Genomic DNA, 27,356 nt, shown 5'->3' with positions numbered 1-27,356 from the left:
TAGGTAAAACCAGTAAAAAAAAGTAACTGGAGGGGGAAAATCATCTTAATGACAAACAACTGATCTAAAATAGTCATATTCAGCAGTAAACATGAAATAAAATGTTAGTAATATATTCGTTCATTCTAATATCTGGTAGAAAGCAAGTATGCACAAAGAGTACTTGTGATATGTATTATAATACATATAAGATATCATAATTGCATAGGTTTACTTAACTTCATTTGTACAAAGAACACTCAAGATATATATACTCAAGATATACTCAAGATATATAACTCAAGATATACTCGAGATCTTATAAATGCATAGGTCTACTCTGACTTCATTTTAAAATTAATCTTACCTGTGCCAAATACTGCAGTGGAAGTAGAAGGCCGCTCAACTGGTGAACTCTGAACAACCTCTACTATGTTTGAAGATAACTCCTGATTGACAGGCTCAATCTGAGGATGACTCTGTTGAGTGGGTTGCACAAAAGCTGTAGCCTGTGTTTGTTGCTGAACAGTTAAAATAGGTTGAGAGATAGAAGGCTGGACATTAGGACTAGTAGAACGAACGGATCCACTTGTGCTTCCAAAAACTGGAACATGTTCCACAGGCCCTTCTGACTGCATAGCTGAAAAAATAATTATAATGCTGAATATAAGACTTCTACTTTCATCAAAACTGAAATTATCTTTCCCTATTCTGTGGTAAACGTCACCTTTCACAAGGATTCTCTTGGCACTTAGTAGACAAATACACTGTGGGTAAAGGTAATGTATTATGGATTTTTATATTCCCTATGTAATTGACAAGTAGCATGCAATAAAATGTTGGCTCAATTAAATAAATAAGTATCTGAAACTGATTTTGCATCTACTCATTTAAATTACTGTTGAATAAAATTAATGAAATTAAGCTCGAAGTATAATTAGAATTTTTCATTAAGCATCATTTTGTTTTTAATTGATATAACAGATAGTAAATGTAATTAGTAATATATTTAGTTTATTGGATGTAGTTGAAATAAAACATTCTGTATTTTCATAGCACAGATACACTTGAATAATTTACTGAATTCTAACATTTATCAAGATAAGAATATAAGGAACTATGCAGGTAGCAAAGTTTTACTGAACACCTACTGTGGAGTTAGGTAAAGGGATTAAACAATAAGAAGCCAAGATTTTTGCCCTTGAGGAGCTCAATGTAGTGGAGTAAAAAGGCATGTATACCACAGAATAAAATACAAAGTTGTAACTGCTGTAATGAGTAACAGAATGTCATGGGAAAAAATTGAAGAAAGCAATGAAATGGTCAGGTTCAGTGAGAAAGCAATGTTGGGTTGAGCCAGTAATTCAGTATGATTTTCCAAAGTGGATTTCATATATTCTTTGTCATTACAAGTGAAATGTTTGGTCCTAGAAGTATGTACTGCAAATATTAAGCATCCATTTTTATAATGACATTGACTTCAGCTGTACTGGACGCTTCATTTATCTTTGAAATTACTGTCATTTTCTCATAATAAATCTAAATAAGCAATCAGTCTCATCAGATCTGTATTATTTTACTAACCTTCCTGTGATTCCACTTGTGTAGTGGGCATCACTGTAGCTGTTGGGGTAGTAGTGGGATTTGTAACAGTTGCAGGTGTAACCATTGGGCGGATACTCGCCCTGGGTGTTGACTTATTTCCAGCCAAAGCTGCAGCTGTCACTTTACTTGGAGTAGACACAACAGGAGTTGGCTTGATATTGGCTGTTGGTGGGTCTGAGGTGCTGGCACTAATAGAGGAGAAAATGCAAGAATAACTAATAACAAATTATTACACAAATACTTTTAAAAACACAGTGAGTACAGGTCTCTATTTTTTTGTTCACTAAATATTTCAGAGCCTTATTAAAGCTGTTTTGAATTTAAGCATTAAAAACTATACAGGGAATGCTCCAGTGTGGTGCATCCTGACAATGCAGAATGTATCCAGCTGCTGAATTGCTGAACCCAAGTCTCAGCCCAGCATTTTATATCTGTCATCATGTAACATCACGGGGAAAATCAGTAGCAGCCTTAGAAACCAACTGTAAACTAAAAGATGAGAGATGTTTTCTCTGTCACAAAGCTTCATCTGATAGGACTGAAAGTATGCTGAAAACAAGTTGGCAAACACATGATACAGTTTTGCAGAGAAAATAACTCTTTAGTGTATGTTTTTACAATAGAATACACAGATTTCTGTTTCCTAAACAGGAAGATCACTAGATATTCCCCGAGCTTTAAAAGAAAAATAACAGACTATGAAATAACTAAAACTCACATTCCTCTTTCACCAGAAGCTGGAGTTGTTTTCAACGTGATCTGTCTCTGCTGTTCAGGGACCTATAAAGAGAAAGCTCTTGATTGTTGTTCCTAGCCCACAAGAGTCCACTAAAAATGCTACAAAAAATATTTCACTATTGTTAATTCTCTCTGCATATATTGAATTTTAGCCAAAATTCACTCTGACAAAGGCTCCTATGTCACCAGGCACTTTCAAGTAAAATGTACAAAGAAAAACAATTTGTTACTTAAGCAGAATTAGCTAATCACCTTATTAGAAGGTTCTTGAGGCTCATCTCTCTGCTCAAGGTGTCTCTCTTGATGCTCCCTGAGTTCTCTTTCCAAGCGACTAATTCGACCTTCATATTGGGACTTTAGAGCAGTAATACGAACATCCAATTCATCTTTCTGCTGATCTAAGGCTCCATTCCTTTGTTTAAGCTCCTCATTTTCTTTAGTTAGCTGATCTTTTACACCTAAAGAAGTAACCAGGTGATTATATTAATATTATAATCAAACATTTAAAACAACATTTATGCACTTAATTGACACGTGGTCACATCAGATTCTACTACTATAACATCTACATTAGTTATGATATACTATACATCTCAATGAGCAAAGTTCTAAGTACATTCATGTTTTAACTTATTACTAGAATATAAAATATACTTACTCCAACATAAAAATTTACTTTTTCCTAACTAAAATCTCAACAAACTAAAGATCTGAGTTAGCAGAAGCTCTTTTATATTTCAATGTATCATTCATTATTATGAATTGCAAAATTTTTATTTCATATAATCTACAGCACTGTTTAAAAATAATTCAAGAACTTTTAAAATCAAGTAAGTTGTTAGGACATTGTCTTAAAGATCATTTAAAAAAAAATGCCTGTAACAAAACCCAACTGATTTGACATTTTATTTAACTACTCAGCAGACTGACAGGCAAGGCTGAATAAACCCCTGAGCCTTGAAGAACTAGGTTCTTCATAAATTTGACATGATATTCTCCCCAAAGAGCTACAGGGGCCCTCTACCATATGAGGCACAAAAAAATCCCTGGAATGGTAAAGATCTTTATGCAGTCTACATAAGGTGTGTAGGCAGCATAGTCTGGGCTCAAAGGATCTCTGTCACAAGATAAAATTGTTATTCATGAAAGCAGAAGGATAGCAGTACTCCATTATCTATTGCCAGCCAACAATTGAGAAAAATTTCATCATATCAAGGACATCCTCATCACTTGCTCTTTGTGTCCAACTAATTATTCCTAATATTTAAAGCGCACACACACACACAGACACAAACACACCCTTCATAGTAGATACCTTTTATTTCTATTCCATTTAATTTTAAGCCTGCAACACACAACCAACTTTCACTACCAAGTTCAAACTTTAAACAGGTATTTACCAGCTAAGTGTGCAATTTTTGATTTTGCTGCTACAATAGCTTTTCTGGTTTTTTCTTCCTTTTCAGTTATCTGTTGTCGGAGCTGTTCCTCCTGTGTGGTTCTATCTTGAAGATCCTGACGAAGTCGTGAAAGTTCAGACTGAAGTTGCACAGTCTGTTCCTGGAGATTTCTTGCTTCTGTCTCTTTTTCAGATAATGTCTTTAAAGGAAAACAAAGTATTCACCATGGAATTCAATCATTTCAATATAAACTGTATGTGGTAGCAACTTAAAGTATAACTTATTAATTTGCTCTTTAAAAGATTAAATAGAAGCATAAAAATGGTGGTCAGACCAACTAAATGCACACCTGAAGATGACTGGGTACTACTTACTTACACGAGCCATTCCAAGTAAAACGAATAAAATGTATCCATTCCCACATGGTAAGAGAAACTGTCAGTAGTTAGTACATATTTCTTCAGGTGTATAACAGGAAAGAATTAGGAACAGACTGTTCTCACACTCATACCTTCTGCAGATTCTCTACTTGACTCTCGAGTGATTTTGATTTTGTTTCAGCTTGGTTGAGCGTTTCTTTGAGTTCCTGCATTTCCTGGACTAAAACATGCTGTTCCTGATGGTCTCCAGAGGACTGAGCCGATGTCTCCATAACCTAAGACAACAAACAGTAATAATACACTTAAATATTTATGTTCAGTAATTCCATTTCTGCAAGTTTGTCTAAGAAAATAATCACAGCTTTGCAAAGAAACTTTATCCTTGAAGGTATTCGAAACAGAATTTTCTATGAAACAACTGTAATCTCCAAAAACGGGGAACTAGTTGTGGTTTTCCACATAACTGAATACTAAACAGCTAATCAAAATGATGCATTATAGTTGAATTTTCAACACTGAACTGCATTTTCATAATAATGAATGAAGTGAAAAAAGCAGACTACAAAATAATATAAGCATATAATATTATTTCTTTGAAAAAACACATCGCTTATATGTATGAAAAGGGATACTAATGTACTAATAGTGGCTAAAACAAAGGGGTAGTAATTGCGAATTTTTTTCTTTATTTTCTAATCCAACATGTAATAAATACGTAATTCTCAATATACAAATTCCTTACCTTCAGGAATTAAAAACAACATTTAGATTCAAAATATAAATATAATAAAGATTTCTGAATTTTTTTGATAGGTGGTTAACATAAATAATTTATTTAAAACTATACAAAACCTGATTAGTCATCATTTTTAAATATCCAATTGTAATTACCAATGAGTTATAAGAACATAGCTTTGAAAATGGAGAGTACTTGAAAGGTGAAAACTGAACCAAAATATATCTAGTATTTACCAAAATTTGTGAGTTTATAATGCATTTTCAGCATATTAAAGAACTAATCTTAAATAAAGATATCATATATGGTTACACGAGTTTAGTATCTGAAAGCTAGTAATATTCAAAATTACAAAGAAATAAGATTTCGTAACATTCATCCTAATTTTTTTTTGTAAGAAAAGCTTCTTCAAAATACCTTATCCTGTTGTGCTTTAAGTTCTTCATATTGAGTCTTGTACCTACGTCCAATTTTCTTTACTTGAGTAATAGTTTTGACTTTTTCTTGGATATCAATTATTTTGGCATCTAAGTCCTTCTGGATGGTTTCCTTTTCAGTTCTTACTTTATTTAGATCTTCCTTCAGACTCTGAATTAAGTTCTGGTTGTTAGTCAAAGATGCATTTGATCTTTAAAAAATGGAGGAAAAAATAAAGATTTTTCTTTCAAATTTTGAAGTTCAATGTAACTTTACGTTATACTGCTTTAATAAAATTTTTTTTTTTGAAAATCCTAAAAAATACCCACATACTTCAAAGGTAAGAACTTACAAATTTACAGCCCTTAGGCAAGATCTTATTACATAGGTTTACATGTGCATTTTAGAGATGAGAAAAACGGAGTTACCAGTGGTCAAGTAACATGCGCAATTTCACAAACTAAAATCAAGTGATGGTACTCAGATTTTAATTCAGACTTGCTTGAGAGTAAAACCCACCCTCTTTCTACTGCATTGAGTATTGTCAAATTTTTTCTGTAAAGGGCCGGATATTAGAATATGCTATACTTTGCAAGCCACAAAGTCTTTGCTGCATTTTTCTTCAACAATGCTTTAAAAATATAAAAATCAGTCTTGGCTTATAGGCTGTACAAAACCAAATCATGGGTCACATTAGTCTGTGGGCTATAGTTTGCCAATGCCTGTACTATATCCTGGACTGAACTTGAAATCAGATGGCCTGAATTAAGAGTACGGGTTAATTTTGAACTGAACTTGAAATCAGATGGCCTGAATTAGGTAGTCAATCTTTTTGAATCTTAGGTTCTTCATTTTTAAGATTAAAATATAACTCTTCTACTTAACATGCTAGACTATTGCTACAAAGAGAATATATATACACAAGTATGTATAAAAAACACACAAATTTGTAAGTTGTAAAGCAATATATAGATGGGGTCATGATATGGACAAATTACACTAAAGCTTAAGAAAAGGTAAACCAGAAACATTAATATTTAATTTCTTAATTTTAAAGGGGCAACACTTTGCTATTAGTTCATGCAAGAAAAAATTAAGACTTAAAAACTTCCTTTGGCCAGGCATGATGGCTCATGCCTGTAATTCCAGCTCTTAGGGAGGCAGAAGTGGGAGGACAGCTTGAGCCCAGGAGTTTGAGACCTGCCTGGGCAACAGAGGGAAACACTGTTCTCCACAAAAAGGAACAAAAAAGCCAAAGCAATAAAACCCACTTCCCTTACAGAGTCACAAATATCAGCTAACCAAAACAACAACAACAACACAAAAGCTACTTGTAAAAGTCTTTGATAGCTATAAACTTAGCTTTAGACTTCTACTGAGTAGCTCTTTAAAAAATAAAATATAGAGAAATAATTATCTATAATGAGGATATTCTCATACATACTTTATATATGAAGGCATAATATTAAATCACTGCTTGACTCTACAAAGTAGACGCAAGTCAGATATGAGTGCTCTAGCACGTTCCATTCTTTCTTAAACCACGAGGCAGGCACTTGGGGAGTCATGTAAGTAAGTAAAATAAACTTCTTTAAGATTTTATATATTATATATGATTTAAGGCTTCTTTCAATATACCTTGCAATTTCAGCTTTAAGTCTACCAATTTCTTCTGTCAACTGTTGAATACGCTTAGTATGAACTTCCTTTTCAGAAAGGAGCTTCCGATATTCTTCTGTATCTGGATCTTTCTGTTGACTTACTAGATGCTAGAATAACAAAAATGCTTACTTGATTTTTTTAGGTTTTATGAAACAAATGTGCTATAATAAAATGGAAGAATATCTGATTATGTTTACATTAGGTTACTTGCATGTAAAGTAATCAAGCATGGAACTAAAAGATACTAAGATCAAACTTAGCTTTGGTTTGGCTAAGAAGTCTAGCCAAAACGGAAGAGGAAAACAGATCAAATGTCATTAACTGCTCATTATATTTTCATATTTGTGAATAAACATTTCAGATTAGTTAGAAGCCAAATAAAGGGATCCAAAGAATCAAAACTTTCAATATTAAGCATCTAATTTCATTGAAGTGACATTTAAAAGAAAAAAAATGTAGATAATGCATTACAAGTTAAATACACAAACCTTCTGTAGAGGCCAGGTAACGTGCTTTACGTATATTACGTTTTTTATCACACGAAAGGCGATAAGAGTTTCCCTCATTTTACAAATGAGGAAAACTAAAGCTCCAAGAGGTTAAGAAACTCTCCCAAGTCATATAACTAGTACATGCAAGGCAGATTTCTAACCTTTTGTTTGAATAAAGAGCTGAGTTTCTAACCACAGTATGTTAACATGGTTTCATCTCCCTAAAAATGTTCCAGTGAACAAGTCTTTTTAAAGTGCTTCAATAAATTCAATAAAGTATACAGATTCCTAGTTTGCTTGTTTTTGAGACAGCGTCTCCCTCTCTCACCCAGGCTAGCATGCAGTGGCATGATCACAACTCACTGCAGCTTCAACCTCTTAGGCTCAAGTAATCCTCTGGCCTCAGCCTCCCAAGTAGATGGGACTACAGGCATGCACCACCATGCCCAGCTAATTTTTAATTTTTTGTAGAGATGGAGTCTCACTACATTGCCCAGGCTGGTCTCAAACTTCTGGGCTCAAGCAATCCTCCCATCTTGGCCTCCCAAAGTTCTGGGATTACAGGCATGAGCCACCATGTCTGGCCTCAGATTTCTATTTTCATGTATAAAAATATTTTAGAGATAAAATGAAAGCCTAAAACTTTTAAATTATGGAAAATAAAGTAACTGCTTTTTAGAAATGTATATAATGTAACAAATTTTTAATAAATTGGGTTATAAGTTTAACATGTCAAATATTTACATGTGTTAATAACATAATACATGTAAATAATAGACTTCCACTAATAAACACAGTAATTTTCACTAGTTCCTCAAATATCTTTATCCCCCTAAGTTTCCCCTATTATTAAAAACACACGTTTCCATGTTTTGGAAGAGTTTTAACTGCATTTACCTGGTTACGTGCTTTCCAACGTTTGACATCCTCTTCTAACAGCTTCTTTTCTGCCTGCAACATACCGCTTTTCTCACTCAGCTCAGCATTTGCTTCTTGTAAGGGTAAAATATCTAACTCCAGTTTCCTTACCTGAAAGTCATGTCAACATTTAACAACAAATGTAAAAATTCATTTATTATTAAAAATAACATGCTTCCACTCTTGATAACCAAGCAACAAACCTTTGCTTGCATTTGCTGTAGATCCTGTTCTAGTCTCTCCTTTTCTTCTCTTAGCATTTTATTGGTCTCCATAACTACATTCATTGTTTCAGTTTTCTTCATCAGTTCTTCATGCTGAGCCATTGTTTTTGCAGTTACCTAAACATTTCAAATAAATATACATACCAACATCTAACAATAGTTGAAAGTCTACCTGTTCCTATGAGCTCAAATCCTCCCTACAACAAAGTAAAGAGGATTTAAGTTTCAACTTTTAGAACTAAAATTTTTGAAAGTTCATGTTTATTTTTCTGTGAGGCATGCTAACTGCACAGTTTAAACAAATACAAGAATTACAAAGATAAAAGTGAAAAGATGCTACAAATCTCACCAACAACGTATTAACATTAGGTAAAAACATCAATCCAAATCTCTATTTTTTTTTCTTTCTGTATCTTTTTTTTCCTTGCTGCACTAAATTCAGTATTAGTTCTAAAATGTTATTTTAATCTCAGTTTATTCCCTCTTGTTCAGAAATCTCTTTATTTTGATCCTTTGTTTCATCACTTTGGTTATGAGAAATTTTACCGAATTATCTGTGAAGAATTTTTTCCTTCTCATAGGGTATAATTATCCATCTTTTGCATTTGGTATATTACTTTCTTCCCCCACTATTTTTAAAGCTATAGCATATTTCATGGTTGCCATGCTATACTGTTCAAGCTTAGACAGACATTATATTATTATTATTATTATTGTTTTATTATTTTTTGAGATGGAGTCTCGCTCTGTCGCCCAGGCTGGAGTCCAGTGGCACGATCTTGGCTCACTGCAAGCTCCGCCTCCCGGGTTCATGCCATTCTCCTGCCTCAGCCTCCCGAGTAGCTGAGACTACAGGAGCCCGCCACTACGCCCGGCTAATTTTTTTATATTTTAGTAGAGATGGGGTTTCACCGTGTTAGCCAGGATGGTCTCGATCTCCTGACCTCATGATCTGCCTGCCTTGGCCTCCCAAAGTGCAGGGTTACAGGCGTGAGCCACTGCGCCCGGCCCATTATATTACTTTTTATATAATCTATGTTACTTATTGACTCTTCTTCCTATATTTAAGAGTTGGTTTCTCCCTGTGAACTTGTTGGTGGGCAGGCATTTTCTAGTATTTACTTTCTATAGCCCAAAGGAAAAAAAAAGGAAGCAGAAAAGACTGAAACAATACGCAATCTTTGTTACAGACTCTGATTCTGTCCCTTTTCCTCCAAGTATTAACTCCATTGAACTGGAGGCTCTATTATTTCCATGGTGAGATACATTTGAATTAAACAGGATATAATTCTGGAAACTTTAGCTTCTGCTGAACACATAAATCCCATAAACTTCATTATTTACTTTTCCCTGTTCAATGGTTTCTTAACAGTCATTTTGACTACTTATCAGTTAAAAGAGGTGAATGTTTTAAGATCTTAATTTCCTTCCTTCTAGATGTGGGGGTATATTACTGTAGTTTCTAAGAATGAAGTAACTCAACAGTAAGTTTTGGGTGGTAGCGTGCCGTAAGGAGTCAAGCTTGTGTTATTACCACACATTTCACTACCACAGCTTCTTTTCCTTTGGTTGTTAGTTTTTACTACTTTTTGGTCCTTGGGTGAGAAAGATATTCTGTAGCAGTTTAAATCACTTTATCCTAGAATGACTATCCACATGTATAAACCATAACTATAATAAATAAAGACAGCTGGAATTTATTAAGCACCCACTACATACCAGACATGCTTTTAAATGCTTCATGTGCACAAACTCAATTAATCCTCATTATTATCCAAATATTACAGATGAAGAAACTAAGAGCAGGGAAGTTAAACAATGTACTCAACGCCACAGCTAATGGTATGAAGCTAGAATCTGAAACCAGGCAGTGTGGTTACAGAGCCTTTACTTTTAAGCACTATACTATATTAGTGTTTAACAAAAGCTTAATGAATTTATAAGTTTAGAAGAATGCTTACTTCAAGTTAAATTTTACGTTATGCTAAATAGTAGAGATACAAATGAGTGTTTCTCTTTTGATTTAACAAATGCTTTCTTAAAGCTTACTATACCTACCTGGACTTTCTCCCTTTCAGCATTTAGACTATCTTGCAGTTCCTGCAGCTCTCTTTCTAAAAGTTCAACCCTTTGTCGATAACGCAGACTCTCAACCTGAGCCACCTCAAACCTAGTTTCAGCAATTTCTTTTTCTCGTCGTATAAATCTACAAAAATACAGATATTAAAATTTTATGTGAATTTTAAAAAGCCAACATTTCAAAACTTGGATAATTTGGTAAGATGACAAAAATCATTGACTTTAATAACTATTTCACATGTTTTTATTAATAATAAACAATAATGGGAAATGCATTTCTATTTTCTTTTATAGACACTGGCTTTAGAATGTTCATCTCTAAAATGATCTGAAAGGCATTTAGTTTTTCAAGAGAAATCTGCTCTAGTTCCTACTATCAGATTCAACTTATTAGTCACTTATTAGTATGTGTAAATGTTAAAAGTTATGAGTTTTTTGACAAATAGAAGAATGAACTTTGTATCAAAATTATGTATAATCTCTTTAATTTATGATTTGTAGTTTTATTTCACAGTTGTTATACCACAGAAATGAAGCAGTAAGAACATGATTTACCTGAGAATTTCCAAAATTTGTTCTTGAGATTTTCCTTCTTCACTGAGAGATACATTCAGTGGTCCTTGTACACCTTCTTTCACAGAGGCCACGACCTTGTCACTTAATTTTTCGATCTGATCATGAAGTAATCTGTTTTGTTTCTCCAGATCTTCACAGCGACATACACATTTGGAAACTTCATCCTGCAAGCCAAGAGTCTATCAGAATAGCAGATTTTCCAATACACATTTTAAAAAACAACTTGGTCAGGCACGGTGGCTAATGCCTATAATCCCAGCTACTTGGGAGGCTGAGGCAGGAGAATTGCTTGACCCGGGAGGCAGAGATTGCAGTGAGCCAATATCACGCCATCGCACTCCAGCATGGGTGACAGAGCGAGACTCCATCTCACAAAAAAAAAAAAAATTCTTTGAATTCAACTGAACATTCTATTCAGATTTACAATTATACCTTTAACATTCTCTCTCTTTCCTCCCAAGATGCTTTACACTCCAACAACTGTGATTCTGCTTTCTGTGTTGTTTCTTCCAAATGCTGACGGACTGATGCCATTTTTGAAACCTGCTCCTTCGCAGCTTGTAGAGCTTCAACATCAGCAGCATGCAGCATCAATTCTCTCTCATACTTATTCTGAGCTTCCACAGCTATTTTAGCCTGTAAGAAATTATTTCCCAGTTGATACCAAAGATCAAAAATCCATAAAGCTAGCTAGCACTTTTGGAAAAGATACACATTGAACTTTTTAAATAATAAAAGTAAAGACAATCTAAATGTAGCAAAATAAGAAATTAAAAGTTTATGCTTTAGCTACTTAATGAAATATAATAAAACTGTCAGAAATGAAACTTAGAAGATGGTAGCAATTTGGACAAACTTTCCGATATAAGAAACTAAACATAACTCAGCTATATAAATACTAAATTATAGATCCACTGATTTTAATGAAATTTACTTTGAAGCAGTTCCCTGTATTACATTTTAAAATAGTGGTATACATGTTACATATATATAGGCAATAAAGAATAGTAACCAAATGAATAGCTATTAACATGACACCCAACTTAAAATAAGAACATTACCAATATCCTCAAATGTATTCCTATCCCATCCTACCATTTTAGTAACTCTGACTCCTGAATTTTTATCATTTCTTGTTCATAAAAAAATTATAAAAAGCTTCAACACATGTGTGCACATACATACATACACTCAAACTAATGAGACTTTTTTTTAACATTTTATAAAAAGCAGTATACAGATATATGTGCAAACTTAGTAATGCATTAACAATGTTATCAAGAGGTTTTTGTTTTGTTAAGGAAAGGCTGTCTCTAATCAATTGTATCTATAATTTTATAACCGGATCTAGTGAAGGACAATAGTAAAATAATTTTCGCAAATAAGAGCCAAGTACAAATTTTAGTCTCCTACTCCTGTTTTTGTTTTCCCATTGTCAAGATTGCTTTGTTTTTTTTTTTTTTTTTTTGAGACGGAGTCTTGCTCTGTTGCCCAGGCTGGAGTGCAGTGGCGCAATCTCAGCTCACTGCAAGCTCCGCCTCCCGGGTTCACGCCATTCTCCTGCCTCAGCCTCCCGAGTAGCTGGGACTACAGGCGCCCGCCGCTGCGCCCGGCTAATTTTTTCTATTTTTAGTAGAGACGGGGTTTCACCATGGTCTCGATCTCCTGACCTTGTGATCCACCCGCCTCGGCCTCCCAAAGTGCTGGGATTACAGGCGTGAGCCACCGCGCCCGGCCAAGATTGCTTTGTTAACGAATATTGCACTATGTATTTATTTTTAGCCTTCATCTATACTTTTCAATTTGTCCTAAGTTCCACAAAAGTGGAAATAATCTTGAATTTTTCCAAGGTCCACCAGTTCTCATAATGCATAAATATACTTCAAGAATCATTCTCCAGGATCAAAACTCATTTCTCAATTAACTGGCTATAAGAGCACCACTTACTTGTTCCTGACAGTCACGTCTGGCTTGCTGCTCATTACTTAAAGCTGTGCTTGCTCTCTGAAGAGCTTCTTGTACTTCATTCTGAACACTAGAAAGTGTTTTTTTCAATTCAGATAACTAAGTAGAAAGAACAAGATTAAAACCAAAATTAATTGCAAACTTACTTGGAAAATACTGTATTGTAGTGTTACTATACTGAAGGCTCATTTTTCAAGATCCAATTAGACCAAAAAACTGCTGCTAAATTTAAAATGCTCACACCCTGATATAATCAGTTTTGCAACTCTATCCATCCCCTAATATTTGCAAAAGTCATCTCAGGTAGGGGCTTTTAAAAAGAACCACTGATACCTATTTCTGTAAAGTAGTCTAAACATTTCAATGGGAAATGTATATAGAGGTACAGAAAAGAGTAAAACATAATTTTGCCTATGTTTTTAATAAATTTCTGCTGAGATGAACTAAATGGCAACTAATGACCTAGTTAAAAGAATTCAAATTCTTACAAAAACAACAACAACAACAACAACATTAATATCATTAACCTATTTACCTGTTGTTCCATGCTCTCTATGGCTCTTCTCTTATCATCCTGAAGTTCTTGTTTTTCCTTCTCTACTTCCATCAACTTCTTTTCCAACTGTGTCTGAAACTCAGCTGACTCTTTTAAACGAACTTCAATATTCTTACGCACTTCTTCTGTCACCTTTACCATATTACAAACCGTAGGATATAAAAATTACACACATTTAAAATCATATAATTACTTTCTCCAAATCAAAACTAATTTGATAAGAAAATTAATGTTTGCATTATATTAGAAAAAGTATCCATTAAAGGTGATTAGAAGATTCAACAACAAGCAAAAACACCATATAAATCTACAAGCATTTACCTTTCAGCTTGGCTACTGGCCATTTTTCTTTTTTGAAATGAAATTTCCAATCTCTCATTTCTCCCTCAATCCTCACATCCACTTGCCAAATCCATCTATTCTACAATCGAAAGGTATTTTCCTCACACATTGTGATGTCTTTACAGTGATGTCAACTACAAAAGGATCTTTTAAAATTGCAGCCCTAGACTACCGCTACAGCCTTCAAAATGAGCACTGTATCTTCCAATATACCACATTAATTTTCTAACCAAAAAAAAAAAAAAAAAAAATCTGATTATGACATGTTAAAAAAAATCAATGGCTCTTAATAAACCTACAGAATATAATTTAACATATTTAAAACCTTTCACATTTGGTTATCAACTACATTTATAACTGTATCCCTTCACTACTCACTTTACAAACTGTCATCTTCTGAAGGCTTTCTACCATGGCTGAGGGTTCCCAGTATGTAAAATACCTTTCTACTCTATTTGCCTACACAGATACCTTCATTCAAGGCTTTATCTGCACAAATGCCATCTCTCGTGAAGGCATGCATACCCAGAAAACAAATAACATTCCCGACCTCTCATTCTCAACATTTGATCTGGACCATTCCAACAGCAAGGATAACCTCCTCGCTTCATGAATTTTGTGTGTTTTTGTTTTATCTGTCTTATGAGACTCAAGTACTTTCATAAGGTTAAAGGCAATGATGTTGGTCTAATTCATACCAGTGCCTTACACGGCAGTCCTCTAATTAATAAAAACAAAGTTAACAAATGTGTTCAGATTGAATTCTGAGTTCAGAATTATACATACCTGTTTTTCCTTGTTCAGGGATTCTTCTAAACTAGTAACCATTGCTCGATATTGTTCCACATTGCTAGTACTTGTTTTGAGTCTCTCCTTTAAGTCATTCACCTGCTCTTCTGTCTGTCTTAGCTGACTCACAAGATCATCTACATCTTCTTTGTTGCTAGGCTGACCTAAAAGATACGACAGCTCTGTTAAAATTAGTATTTTCTTTTTTCTTTTTTTTTTTTGAGACGGAGTCTCGCTGTGTCTCCCAGGCTGGAGTGCAGTGGCGTGATCTCAGCTCACTGCAAGCCTGCAAGCTCCGCCTCCCGGGTTCACGCCATTCTCCCGCCTCAGCCTCCCAAGTAGCTGGGACTACAGGCGCCCGCCACCACGCCCGGCTAGTTTTTTGTATTTTTAGTAGAGACGGGGTTTCACCATGTTAGCCAGGATAGTCTCGATCTCCTGACCTCGTGATCCACCCGCCTCGGCCTCCCAAAGTGCTGAGATTACAGGCTTGAGCCACATGTATCCGAGATGACTGTTACAAAGAGCTTGTGAAATTAGCATTAAGGTTCAAATATAGATATATTTAGAAAGTACGTTTCAATGCATGCCAAATACAAAAATAAAAACAGGTACTTTGTTATGTTACTTCCTCGAAAACAAAAAATTCAAATATTAATACTTGAAATCTGTTACAAAAATTAAGAAAAGAATATTCAAAAGAGATCAAATATTTCCACTAAACTGAGGTAGCTATATGAAGAAATGACAGAACTCTTAATTTATTAAATATTACAGGAAGTCAGGGACCCCGAACAGAGGGACCAGCTGGAGCCGCAGTAGAGGAACATAAATTGTGAAGATTTCACCTTAACATGGACATTTATCAGTTCTCAGATAATACTTTTATAATTTCTTATGCCTGTCTTTAATCTCTTAATCCTGTTATCTTCGTAAGCTGAGGATGCACGTCACCTCAGGACCACTGTGATAATTGTGTTAACTAACAAATTGACTGTAAAACGTGTTTGAACAATATGAAATCAGTGCACCTTGAAAAAGAACAGAATAGCGATCTTTATGGAACAAGGGAAGACAACCATAAGGTCTCATTGCCTGCAGGGTCAGGCAAAAAGAGCCATATTTTTCTTCCTGCAGAGGGCCTATAAACTGACATGCAAGTAGGAAATACATCGCTAAATTCTTTTCCTAGCAAGGAATATTAATATTAATACCCTGGGAAAAGAATGCATTCCTCGGGGGAGGTCTACGAATGGCCGCTCTGAGAATGTCTGTCTTGTGCAGTTGAGATAAGAACTGAGATAAGCCCTGGTCTCCTGCAGAACCCTCAGGTTTACTAGGGTTTGGAAAATTCAGCCCTGGTAAATTTGTGGTCACACAGGTTCTCTGCTCTCGAACCCTGTTTTCTGGTTTAAGATGTTTATCAAGACAATATGTGCACCGCTAAACACAGACCCTTATCAGTGGTTCTGCTTTTGCCCTTTGCCCTATTCCCTCAGAAGCATGTGATCTTTGTTAGACCCTTATCAGTGGTTCTGCTTTTTGCTCTTTGAAGCATGTGATCCTTGTATCTATTCTCTGTTCCTACACCCCCTCCCCTTTTGAAACCCTTAATAAAAACTTGCTGGTCTGAGACTCAGGTGGGCATCACGGTCCTACCAACACGTGATGTCACCCCTGGCAACCCAGCTGTAAAATTCCTCTCTTTGTACTGTCTCTCTTTATTTCTCAGTCGGCCAATAGTTATGGAAAATAGAACCTATGTTGAAATATTGGGGGTGGATTCTCCCAATAATTAAACATTATTTACTCTAAAACACTAAATCTTAAATCTAAAATTTAGCCCAATTTTTATCAGAAGTACATAAAATAGGCAGAAAACTGTAAGTTGGAAAGAACGTTTTATCACATGATATCAACAAGAAAGTATATACTTATCTCCTAGATAATTATATACCCACTATTTATATGGATCAGATATTTATGAGTCTGTATATATGCACATATACAGAGAGATGCTTCTGTACTCCCAGTGGGGGCACATCCTGATAAACTCATCATAATTTGAAACTATCGTTGAGTTGAAAACGCATACAATATACCTAACTCACTGAACACCATAGCTTAGCTTATAGCTTATAGCTTTCCCTAGACTACCTTAAAGGTGCTCAGAACACTTACGTTAGCCTATAGTTGGTCAAAATCATCTAACACAAAGCCTATTTTATAATGAGGTGTTGAGTATCTCATGTAATTTACTGAACAAATACTGTACTGAAGTATTTTCTACTGAATGTGTACTGCTTTTGCACCATAGGTTGAAAAACTGTGTAAATCAGAAAGTCTGCATACACTTATTATTTATTTCCCTTGTATTAAGAAATAAAACCATATAGAAAGATTATTGAGACACAAAGGCTTTGACCTTGAAATGATGTATTTAAAAAGGGAAGCAAAATCTAATGAAACAAATGTTTTACCTGAGGCTACCAATAAGCAAAAATTGGGAATACTACTTTAAAGGAGATCACAAATCAACTCTTTCTTTAAGAGAAACTTATTGTAGATTTGGTATATAACCTCATTTCCAAGGGGCCCGGGTTAAAAATCAAGTAACTCTCTTCAGAAAGAATAATTTTTAAAGTATCAATAAATAGTTTCAAGGATTAGAAAACTGGGTACATACCTTGATCAAAGGCCAAGCCAAACTATTCTGAATCTTTTAAAACAGCGAATTTACTATTGTAGGCCCAAAACTGAGTACCACTATATAAAGAAAAAGCTGCGTTTTTTTGGGTTTTTTTTTTTGTTTCATTTTACTAGCATTCACAAAGAATAAGATTATTTACTGACAGAATATATAATACTAAGAAATACTTATTTATTTACAATTATATTGGTCTATTTATTTTATTTACCTTTACCAGTTCTCTGTGAAGACTGAGAAGCAAGTTGGACTTCCATATTACTGAGGTGCTGTTTCAATGTAGCAATTTCTTTTTGAGCATTTTTAAATAGTTCTTTTGTGTTAAGATGAAGATTTGTCTCTGTATCCAGTTGTCTCTTTGTATCTAAAAGTTGAACCTATAAAATACATCAATCTTATAACACTCTCTTTAGGTTCCTAAGCAACTAAAGGTTCAAACTATCTCTTTATAAACCTTTGGAGCTCAGCCAAGAGAGAGTAACAGAAAATAGATTTACTGTCACACCTGAAACAGCCAAAAAAACCAGAGAAAACACATGAAACAACTGAGATCCCTGAGATGGAAAACAAAAGAGGTGAACCTTATATTGTCTCGGTTTACTGATTTAAAAGTTTCCAGGCTATGACACAGGGAAGAGGAAATGAGGCAGAGGCCAGGAGACTCTCTGAATTGAGAACACAGATCTGAGTCCAGGGAGACCAAAGCAGCTCAAATTTGTAAGACAGAATGTAAGACAGGAGAGGTGCATACACAGAGTACCCTGGAGCTCTACAGAGGGTCCTCCTTAAATATTCACCAGAGTAGTGATCGCTGCATATATATATGAGGCGCTTACCCCAGACAGGGGAAGAATTGTCCAAAGGAATTAAGAGTGAAGAGTACCTGTCACTCAAAGAAAGTCAAGAATAATGACTCTTCCCAGCAGCCAGACTAAAAAAAAAACCCCACAATTACACTGGACACTGGCACTAGAACTCATGAAAGTCTTGGCCTCAGTAGTGTGGAATAATAACTCCAGAATGCACACTGTTCTGGGCCCACCTAATACATCATAAAAGGCAAAGTCAAAAGAATCAAACCATTTTAAATTAACTTTACTGCATCTCAGAATAAAGCTCAAGAAGATTTAAAGGAATACAAAAATTGCACCCAACACAATAAAACTCACAATACATGGCACCCAGTAAAAAATTACTGGGTATAGAGTGAGGCAAGAAACTTAGTAAGAAAGTTTTTCAAAATCATGCTTCATCTTAGATGGCAGACTGTCCACACACCAGATTAATTACTGAACATAAACACACTACAGAAATTCAGAACTCTGATGGACTCACATCTAGATTTCTAGTAAGTGTATGCCTTTGTTCCACCTCATTTCCCAACTTCTTCTTTAGATGAGAGATCTCATGTTCCAGTTTTTCTATCTGGCTACTAAGTCTTTGTTTGGTTTCTGTTTCAGATCGCTCCAGTATTCCCTAAAGTAAAGAAAAGATTTTTGGTTATGCTTAAGAAAAAGGCAATACAAAACAATAAAAATTAAAGGCAAGAAATAATTACAGTATTAAAACCCATTTCTACATGAAGAAGCTAAAATCCAGAGTATTTATCAAGAAAGTATTCTGGTATTTTTCAATATTAAAACATCTATTATACACGAAAGAGATGGAACATATTACAATCATCATTCAGATTTCCCAGTTTTAAAGAAAATAAAAACCAAAGAATTAATCTTATAAATAGTAAAACTGCACAGGACGCTGTAAATATAACTGAGGACTTACCAATGTATGGTTTCAATCAATTTTCTTTCAATATGTTATTTAAAATACTGAAATGTCTTAATAAACTCCAAAATTCAATGATTATAATGGATGACAAAAGTGATGGATAAATTTTCTAATTAAGGAAATTGAGAGGATACAAACATAATCTAAATTTAACTTTTATAAATTTTTTCTACATAGGCTTTTTATTGGTTACCTGAATTGTTTGCAGATTAGTTAGCAATAAGTTTTGCCCCCTTTGTTCAGCTAACAAAGACTCCCTTTGCTGAGAAAGACGAACTTCAGACAATTTAAGCATTTCCTTTTCCTTCTTCAAATTTTCTGCTCTTACCTTAAGTAGAAACGAAACAAAAAATGCTGAAAAACATGGTGTAAAATGTATTAAGATTATAAAATGATTCATACATCACTACATTTTTTTTAATGCTCTTAGAGACTATACCTCCTCATTGTACAAGGAAATATATAACTTAGTTTCATGTGCTAAAATATGAAGCAAAAATTATTGGGGATGATCAATGAAAAAATCTTTTGACTACTACAAATACTTATGGTTCCTTGCTCTAACAATCCAGACTTTAAAAAATAACAGCAAGAAAAATTTGATATGCAAGAATAAGAAAGCAGAATTGCTTGACTGCTATAATCATACCTGACTACTATTAAATTATGTAAGTTTTAGAATCCAAGCTGGTTTCTAAGTACCTGTTTAAAAGTGATGATTCATCTATTTAAATCATCTCCCTCCCCTCAATCCAGAGAGTACACTCTGAGTCTCAAGGGGACCAGGGAGAATGTTTTGAAAACCAATAATCTCAAAGTACTCATATTTACACACAATGATTCATAAAAATAATCAACCATAAAATTCACTCTACCAGTTTGAAAAAGTGCTGCTGCCCACTCCTCACAACGGAGATGGAGCAAGATAAAAACAAAGAATACAGCCTTATAAGAATATTATAAGACATGGGTTCAAGTCCTAACCAACCCATCTCTCATGACTGTCCCAAAATAGGCAAATTATATATTAGCTCTTGAGTTTGTTTCACACAGGTAAAATGGGGGACAACCACACCTTGCTTACAGTAATGATCAAAGACAGAAGAGATAACTAAGTAATAAAGAAGACTATATAAAAAATTTATCATCACTGAACTAAGTAGTTAAAAATATTGTTAATTTCAAATGGACATTTATAGTCAAGTTAAAATTCAGAAATATAAATTCAATGCAATATAATTATTATATTGCCTTTTATTTCAGATGAGCAAGAATGAATAAAACATATTCGTCTGGCCGGGCGCGGGGGCTCACACCTGTAATCCCAGCACTTTGGGAGGCCGAGGCGGGCGGATCACGAGGTCAGGAGATCGAGACCATCCTGGCTAACACAGTGAAACCCCATGTCTACTAAAAATACAAAAAATTAGCTGGCTGTGGTAGCGGGCGCCTGTAGTCCCAGCTACTCGGAAGGCTGAGGCAGGAGGATTGCGTGAACCTGGGAGATGGAGCTTGCAGTGAGCCGAGATAGTGCCACTGCACTCCAGCCTGGGTGACAGAGGGAGACTCTGTCTCAAAAAAAAAAAAAAAAAAAATTGTCTTTGTTATCTTTGTTAGAACCGAACACTGACCTACAAATTTATTTTGAAATACAAGACTTGCGAGTAAATCTTAGTCCAGCAGAAAAACAAATTCTTTTCCCTTTTCCATCTTAATAGAAACAATCACCTCACTAACGCACACTGGCTATTTGCAGACTATGTATTAATTACTTGGATGTAATCTATAAACTTCTTAAATACCTAAGTCCTATCAGTGAGTAAAATTCAAAGTAAAAACTAAACAAATGTCAAATGCAACTTATAATGCAAGTCGGATACGGGATATTGGACTCACTTCTGCGACAGCTAGCTTCTCATTTGCTCCTCTCAAATCTTGAGTCATTGTATTGATAATCTGTTCTTGCTTTTGAGTCGTGGCAGTGAGTTTCTGATTTCTCTCATGAAGTGATGTTATTTCTCGACGATATCCTTCAACGTTATCTTGCAGCATTTCATAACTGGTATGAAAAAAGTAATTCTATAAGTAACCGAAATGATATCCTAGCTTAATTCCTTGAAGAAATTTCACAATAGCTTAACCCATTTCCCCAATTGCCCTGAGAATATTGTCTCTAATCCTAATGTAACATCATATATATTTCTGTTACATTGAGTTCTCTTTAGAAATAACTCCAGGAAAAGTTTTTATATTTTATTTTCACACTGAAAATCTGTCACATTTGTCTTAACCTCAAACAGCATGCTTATGTAAAATTAAATGAGCACTGGCAACAAGTTGCACTTTTTTTTTCTAAATGGGAAAGGGGTTAATTTTATGATTCATGAAAAAGTGGCTTGTGTAATACGGTAAAACCTTCATTCTTTTTTCCCAAATCCAAATGTAGTAGTCCAAGTTTTAAATAAACAAAGTATTTCATGCTAAATAACTTCCTAATTTTTTTTAAAAAACATCAATTATATTTAAAATAATGTCAATACAATATTGATAACACCAGACACCCACTACAATGCAGTATGCAAATTAAGATATTATACAGGGTTAGTGATGGATTTTTGCTAATCCTTTTTTCTTCTATAATCCTCAGTTTTATTTTCTTATGTGCTTGACAGCTTAGATAATGGCTGGACAGAGGTAACACCACAAAAAAAAGAAGGGCTTTAATTGGGGTTGCTGAACTATTAGATATATAGGGTTAACTGTCTGCAATATATCCTGTCTGCTATAAAACAGAAATGGTTTTATCACGTACTAAAAAAAAAAAATGCTGTCCTAACAAACTAAACTAACAAGTATTCAATGAATCTAATCACAAATAACCATGAAATATTTATTATTATTTCTTTGGATGTGACCAAGAAAATTAATTCTCCTAAAACTACGTGGCACTCGCTTCTCTTCTACCTAGAACAGAAAAGGTGGAATAAAATTTGCTCCCATTTCTCTCATTGTCTGGTGCATTTATAAAAGAATTAAGTCCTACTGAAACAGGTCCTTCAATCTTAGGAAGGGAAACTACCAACATTCCTCACATGAATTTCAACTTATTTCTATTTTATTTTATTTTTTTGGGACAGATTCTCACTCTCTTGCCCAGACTGTGGTGCAGCGGCCCGATCTCGGCTCACCGCAACCTCCGCCTCCTGGGCTCAAGTGATTCTCCTGCCTCAGCCTCCTGAGTAGCTGAGATTACAAGCATGCACCACTGCCGCTCAGCTAATTTTTGTATTTTTAGTAGAGACGGGGTTTCACCATATTGGCCAGGCTGGTCTTGAATTCCTGAGACAAATGATCCCCCTTCTTCGGCCTCCCAAAGTGTTGGGATTACAGGCATGCGCCGCCACGCCAGGCCTCAACTTATTAAACAAGCTAAACCCTTAGCACTGCCCAGAGAATCAATTAATATGAAAAAAATGAATTACCAGAGGTTCTCATTCTAGAAGACGGTTCACAAAAAAAGTAACGCTATTGCAAATTAGCTCTTGAATTTAAATGATTTGAATTGTAAAGCATACAATTTAGACTTAATTAATTTGAAACAAAAGAAAACTTACCGTTTCGAAGCAAAATCTAGCTGGGTAGAAATTTTGGTATTTTGTGATCGCAAATCTGTAACTTGTTCTTGAAGTTTCTCAAGCTGCTCATTTTGTATTTTTTCATTTTCTGCTTTTTCTTTTTTGTAGTTCTCAAAAATTTCCTGCAACTAAATATTGGAGATTATGAGAAGGTAACACTGTGTTCTCTAAAAACCTAACCCAGGGCAAAGGTGTGATCTTTACCTGTTTAAGGGCAGCCTTAGCCTCTATAGCCTCTGTTGATTCAATAACAGGTACTGGAGCAGGAGTGGAAACAGTCTGTGATGTACTTGGACGTTTTGGAGTTGATGCAAGAGAAATATCATCTAAGCTTGAAGCTTCAGGAAAGTAAAAAGACTAATAAAATGCTTTGTTGGCGTTCATGGACCTAATCTAACAATTCTTTGCAAATACACTATTACCAAATAAACAAGCTACACTTATTGAAATGAAATAATAAAATTATAGGAGTTTTTAAATAAGGAATCCACTAAACAATGTATTAAGATTTTTTGATGATTATTAGAAATAACTCAGTATTTATGGGTTAAAACATAATCCACATTTATGTTTTATTAAAACATATTATCTGCTTTGGTCATCAAAATATAATCAAAATAAACACTGTAATTCATTGATTCTGAGATGCACCTTTTTCAACAACAGAAAGCATTTCTTCTTAGTAATAAACAAAATAATGGTATGTTTTACAGTTGATGGAATGTTATAAGCAATCATATATGGTAGTCAAATTTGAAGCTACCATCATTAGAGTAGCTATTGCTTATATTGCAAAATTAATCCCTTAATGTACATTTCTAAATTATTCCTTTAAATAACTTTATAAAAACCTACCATGTAATGGAATGGCAACTCCTGTTGTTTGGGACAATAAAATACGGTACATATCACGCTGACGAACTATGGAATCAACAAGCTGCATTTGATGCTGTCGTGATTTGCGGAGTTGTTCTAGTTCAGTGAGGGCACTCTCAAGTTTGAGCTGAAGCTCAGTGATTCTGTAGAAAAAGTCGGCCTATTTCACAGGACTGAACTGAGAGTTAGCTGATTTTAATTTCCACTGTAATTAACCAAGCATCTTTGCCTACCATTAAGCATACCGTTTTCGTCTCTCTCATCCTTTTTTTGATGCTGAGTATTTTACGAACTACTTTTTAAATCCCTACCACACAGGACTCAGGTACTTATACTTACCAATGCAATCTGAAAAATTTGTTTGTAAAAATTAAATCAGTTCCACTCACTCCAAACTCTAGTCTTCTTGCTTTCTTAGCCATTCTTCCTCTTCTAGCATTATACATGTGTTTTGAAAAAATCTCTGATTAATTCTTATATAGGTTCTCCATGAAGCTGGTCTGCTCCCTGAAATCTAGGACAGGTCCTTCATCTCTATGCTCCCACAGATAGGCACTAACCACATTGAATGGAAATTGTCTACTTGCCTATCGTATTATCTATTTATTACATCTGTCTCACCCATAACCTGAGGTCCTGGAGTAGAAATTTTTTGTCTGGTATTGTTGCTCAATTCTTTCCTCTCTATATCACTATATCCCAAGTATCTAGCACTGTTAGGGACACATAGGAGATTTTTTTTGCTGGCAACAGGGTCTTACTCTGTCGACCCACTTAGAGTGCAGTGCATGACCATGCTTCACTGCAGCCTAAACCTCCTGGGCTCAAGTGATCCTCCCACCTCAGCCTGCCACCTGAATAGCTGGGACTATAGACATGTGCCACCACACCCAGCTAATTTTTTACTTTTTTTGGAGAGACAGGGTCTCACTATGTTGTCCAGGCTGGTCTCGACCTCCTGGGTTCAAATGATACCCCATTCAGGCCTCCCAAAACGTTGGGATTACAGGCATGAGACACTGAGCCTAGCTGAAGTTTTCATAAATGTTTGCTCAACAAGCTGAGGTATTCGACTGCTTACTTGGATGAAGTTGTTTCTTGTTCTTCTCTTTCTCTGGTTTCCCCAAGCTCTCTAAGGGCTACTAACAGACGTTGATTTTGTTGTTGAAGCTCTTCAATATTTCTGTAAGATACTAGATGCTGTGATATTACCTCAGATGAACTACTTATATCAGCAGAGCTTACTTCCTCATCACGAATTACGTGGTTACCCCTTGCTTCTTCAAGTTCCATCAAAAGCACTCTAATCTAAAAACAAAGTTTTAATATGTTATAAAATAGTATTAGTTTCAATTCTGGAAAAGTTTAGAATGAAAGTTTTCAAATTAAAACATTACTTATAAAACCTTCAACTTGTATTGCCTCAAATTATCTTTAAAAACAAAGCATCCTTAGATATTAAAATCTAACAATCAAATTTGAATAGAATAAAGTTACTTTTAAGTATGTATTGAAGGATATTTATTAAAAAGTAGCCAAATTACAATTCCCAAAACATGGCTCCATTTTTGTAAAACAATGATCAAATAAAACCCACAGAGATATAAACATCTATTTTTTGTGTGTGTGCTTTTGTATATATAATAGGGAAGAGCATGAAAAATGGACATTTAAACAAAAAGCATATATATAATGCCATTCATGTGAAATTTTTACATTTGTGCGTTGTGTGGATATACACACACACACAAAAATTAGGGTAAAATATATGAATGAGACGTTAAATTTATTGATTTGCTTTTTAAAAAAGTGTCAGAGCAATGCATACAGTCCAATTTTATTTCAGTAAAGTCAAATAATTCTTACATATGTTTATATATGCTCATGTATATACATATACAGAGAAGGATGTGAAAAAAATACACAACAGTCTGTTAGCTACACTTTGGGACTTTGGAGGGTAGAGGGGTAGAAATTGGAGAAAGCTTTTATTTATCTTTGAATTATTTATTCATTTATTACAACCAACACATATAATTTAAAAATTCATCAAACATTTGAAAAAAGGGAGGGGCTATGAAAAGAAACAATAACGCTACAATTCTGCTTGAGTACTATTCCTAATTAATTAGAATTTCATACGTGGTAGTTCTATCTTAGATACCTTCAGATTCAAAGATTAATGGGCAGTCAGGATTTTAAAAGTAAGAAAACAAACAAAACAAATTCTAACCTGTTGTGAAAGATCTTTTATTTGTATTTCCATTCTTTGATTATCTCTCTCCAGTACAGATGACTGCTTGTTGGCTTTATCAGTGTCCTCCTGCAATCGCTGAATCTCCTTTAAAATGTAAATTCAAGTTAAAATTTTGTACTTTCTTCTAGGATTCATACAAATAATCAAGACACGTAATACTCAAATACCACCAGTAATCAACTTATACACTAAATAAAATTCTATATCATATTGTAGCCACTAAAAAAGAAGTTCTGTATAAATTTGAACACATTATTTTTTTATTCAGACAATAACAAGCTTCAGGTAAAACCCTCACTTTCAACAGAGAGAAAAATTCAAGGAAGATCTAATTGGACCCAAGGGCTCTGTTGCAAACTACACTGCTGGTAAAAAAAAAAAAAAATCAATTATTCCCAGTCAGGCGGGACTGCTAGACTTCATTTGATGAAGAAGGAAAAAACCAGTTGATATAATAAAGTACTTGGATTTAAGCTGACTTCTAAATTATAACAGCAACAGAAATTTAATTTTGAAATAGGGATATAATTTATTTATATTCTTTTCCAACAAAAGGAAAACAATTTATCAGTTTAGAAAAGTAGATATAAATTCATCTAACTGAATTTCCTCCATAAAACTTCTTAAAGAAATCTTTACATTTCCCTCAGTAGTTAATAATTGTACCATAAAGCAAAACATTCAGAGTATAACCTCTTTTTCAATCAGTACCTCTTAAAAAGAGAAAAAATCTTTATGAATTTCATTAACACTTTTAATAAGCAAAGGAGCTATAACAAAATAATGTATACAGAGACATGCCAAATTGTGAAATGGTATAAAAAAGGAGTTCTACTTATGGTCAAACAATATTATTATTTTTAGGCAGGCCATTACAACTGTCTGATAAAGAATGATTACACAAAATAGGAGAGTTTTATTACACACAGATTATCTGAATTTGAAGAGCAGTCTTAGGAGATTTGGCTATTATTCTCTAGTTGAGAATCCTAAGGAAAACATACCAAATGCATTAAAAAAAAGGTTAAAATGCTTTCATAATTTTATATAAAAATTGTGAAATAAATAAAAATTGCTAAATAAAGGTAGGACGTTTTGTGATTAGTAGTGTTTAATAATGTAGTGAGAAGTTTCAAAATATATTTACTGAAAATCATATTTAGATTTTTCTGACTCAATTACCTTAAGAAAAAAATACCTAGTAAATCATTTCTCATTTGTATTGTTACCACAGCT

General features: G+C 34.3%; 1 protein-coding gene across 2 annotated transcripts in view; it reads right to left on the bottom strand.

Moving 5' to 3' along the window:
• The window catches only part of TPR (translocated promoter region, nuclear basket protein), a 65,159-nt gene that overhangs the window by 20,659 nt on the left and 17,144 nt on the right, over nt 1–27,356 (bottom strand). For both annotated transcript variants that reach the window (XM_025377946.1, XM_025377955.1), the window contains exons 14-38: nt 26,097–26,204; nt 24,945–25,171; nt 23,843–24,006; nt 23,192–23,325; nt 22,967–23,115; nt 21,249–21,411; nt 19,546–19,680; nt 18,900–19,040; nt 17,776–17,941; nt 14,855–15,021; nt 13,706–13,858; nt 13,153–13,269; nt 11,638–11,841; nt 11,185–11,369; nt 10,609–10,756; nt 8,530–8,667; nt 8,306–8,437; nt 6,894–7,024; nt 5,256–5,466; nt 4,234–4,377; nt 3,723–3,921; nt 2,575–2,780; nt 2,303–2,364; nt 1,564–1,772; nt 347–619 (exon numbers count right to left, since the gene is read on the bottom strand). In XM_025377946.1, the coding sequence (XP_025233731.1) occupies nt 347–619; nt 1,564–1,772; nt 2,303–2,364; nt 2,575–2,780; nt 3,723–3,921; nt 4,234–4,377; nt 5,256–5,466; nt 6,894–7,024; nt 8,306–8,437; nt 8,530–8,667; nt 10,609–10,756; nt 11,185–11,369; nt 11,638–11,841; nt 13,153–13,269; nt 13,706–13,858; nt 14,855–15,021; nt 17,776–17,941; nt 18,900–19,040; nt 19,546–19,680; nt 21,249–21,411; nt 22,967–23,115; nt 23,192–23,325; nt 23,843–24,006; nt 24,945–25,171; nt 26,097–26,204 (4,066 nt within the window). The remainder of the gene's footprint in view (nt 1–346; nt 620–1,563; nt 1,773–2,302; nt 2,365–2,574; nt 2,781–3,722; nt 3,922–4,233; nt 4,378–5,255; nt 5,467–6,893; nt 7,025–8,305; nt 8,438–8,529; nt 8,668–10,608; nt 10,757–11,184; nt 11,370–11,637; nt 11,842–13,152; nt 13,270–13,705; nt 13,859–14,854; nt 15,022–17,775; nt 17,942–18,899; nt 19,041–19,545; nt 19,681–21,248; nt 21,412–22,966; nt 23,116–23,191; nt 23,326–23,842; nt 24,007–24,944; nt 25,172–26,096; nt 26,205–27,356) is intronic.

This window comes from Theropithecus gelada, chromosome 1 (genome assembly GCF_003255815.1).
Source record: "Theropithecus gelada isolate Dixy chromosome 1, Tgel_1.0, whole genome shotgun sequence".
Classification (NCBI taxonomy): domain Eukaryota; kingdom Metazoa; phylum Chordata; class Mammalia; order Primates; family Cercopithecidae; genus Theropithecus; species Theropithecus gelada.
Note: the sequence above shows the minus strand (reverse complement) of the source record. Positions and strands in the feature narration are given on the sequence as shown.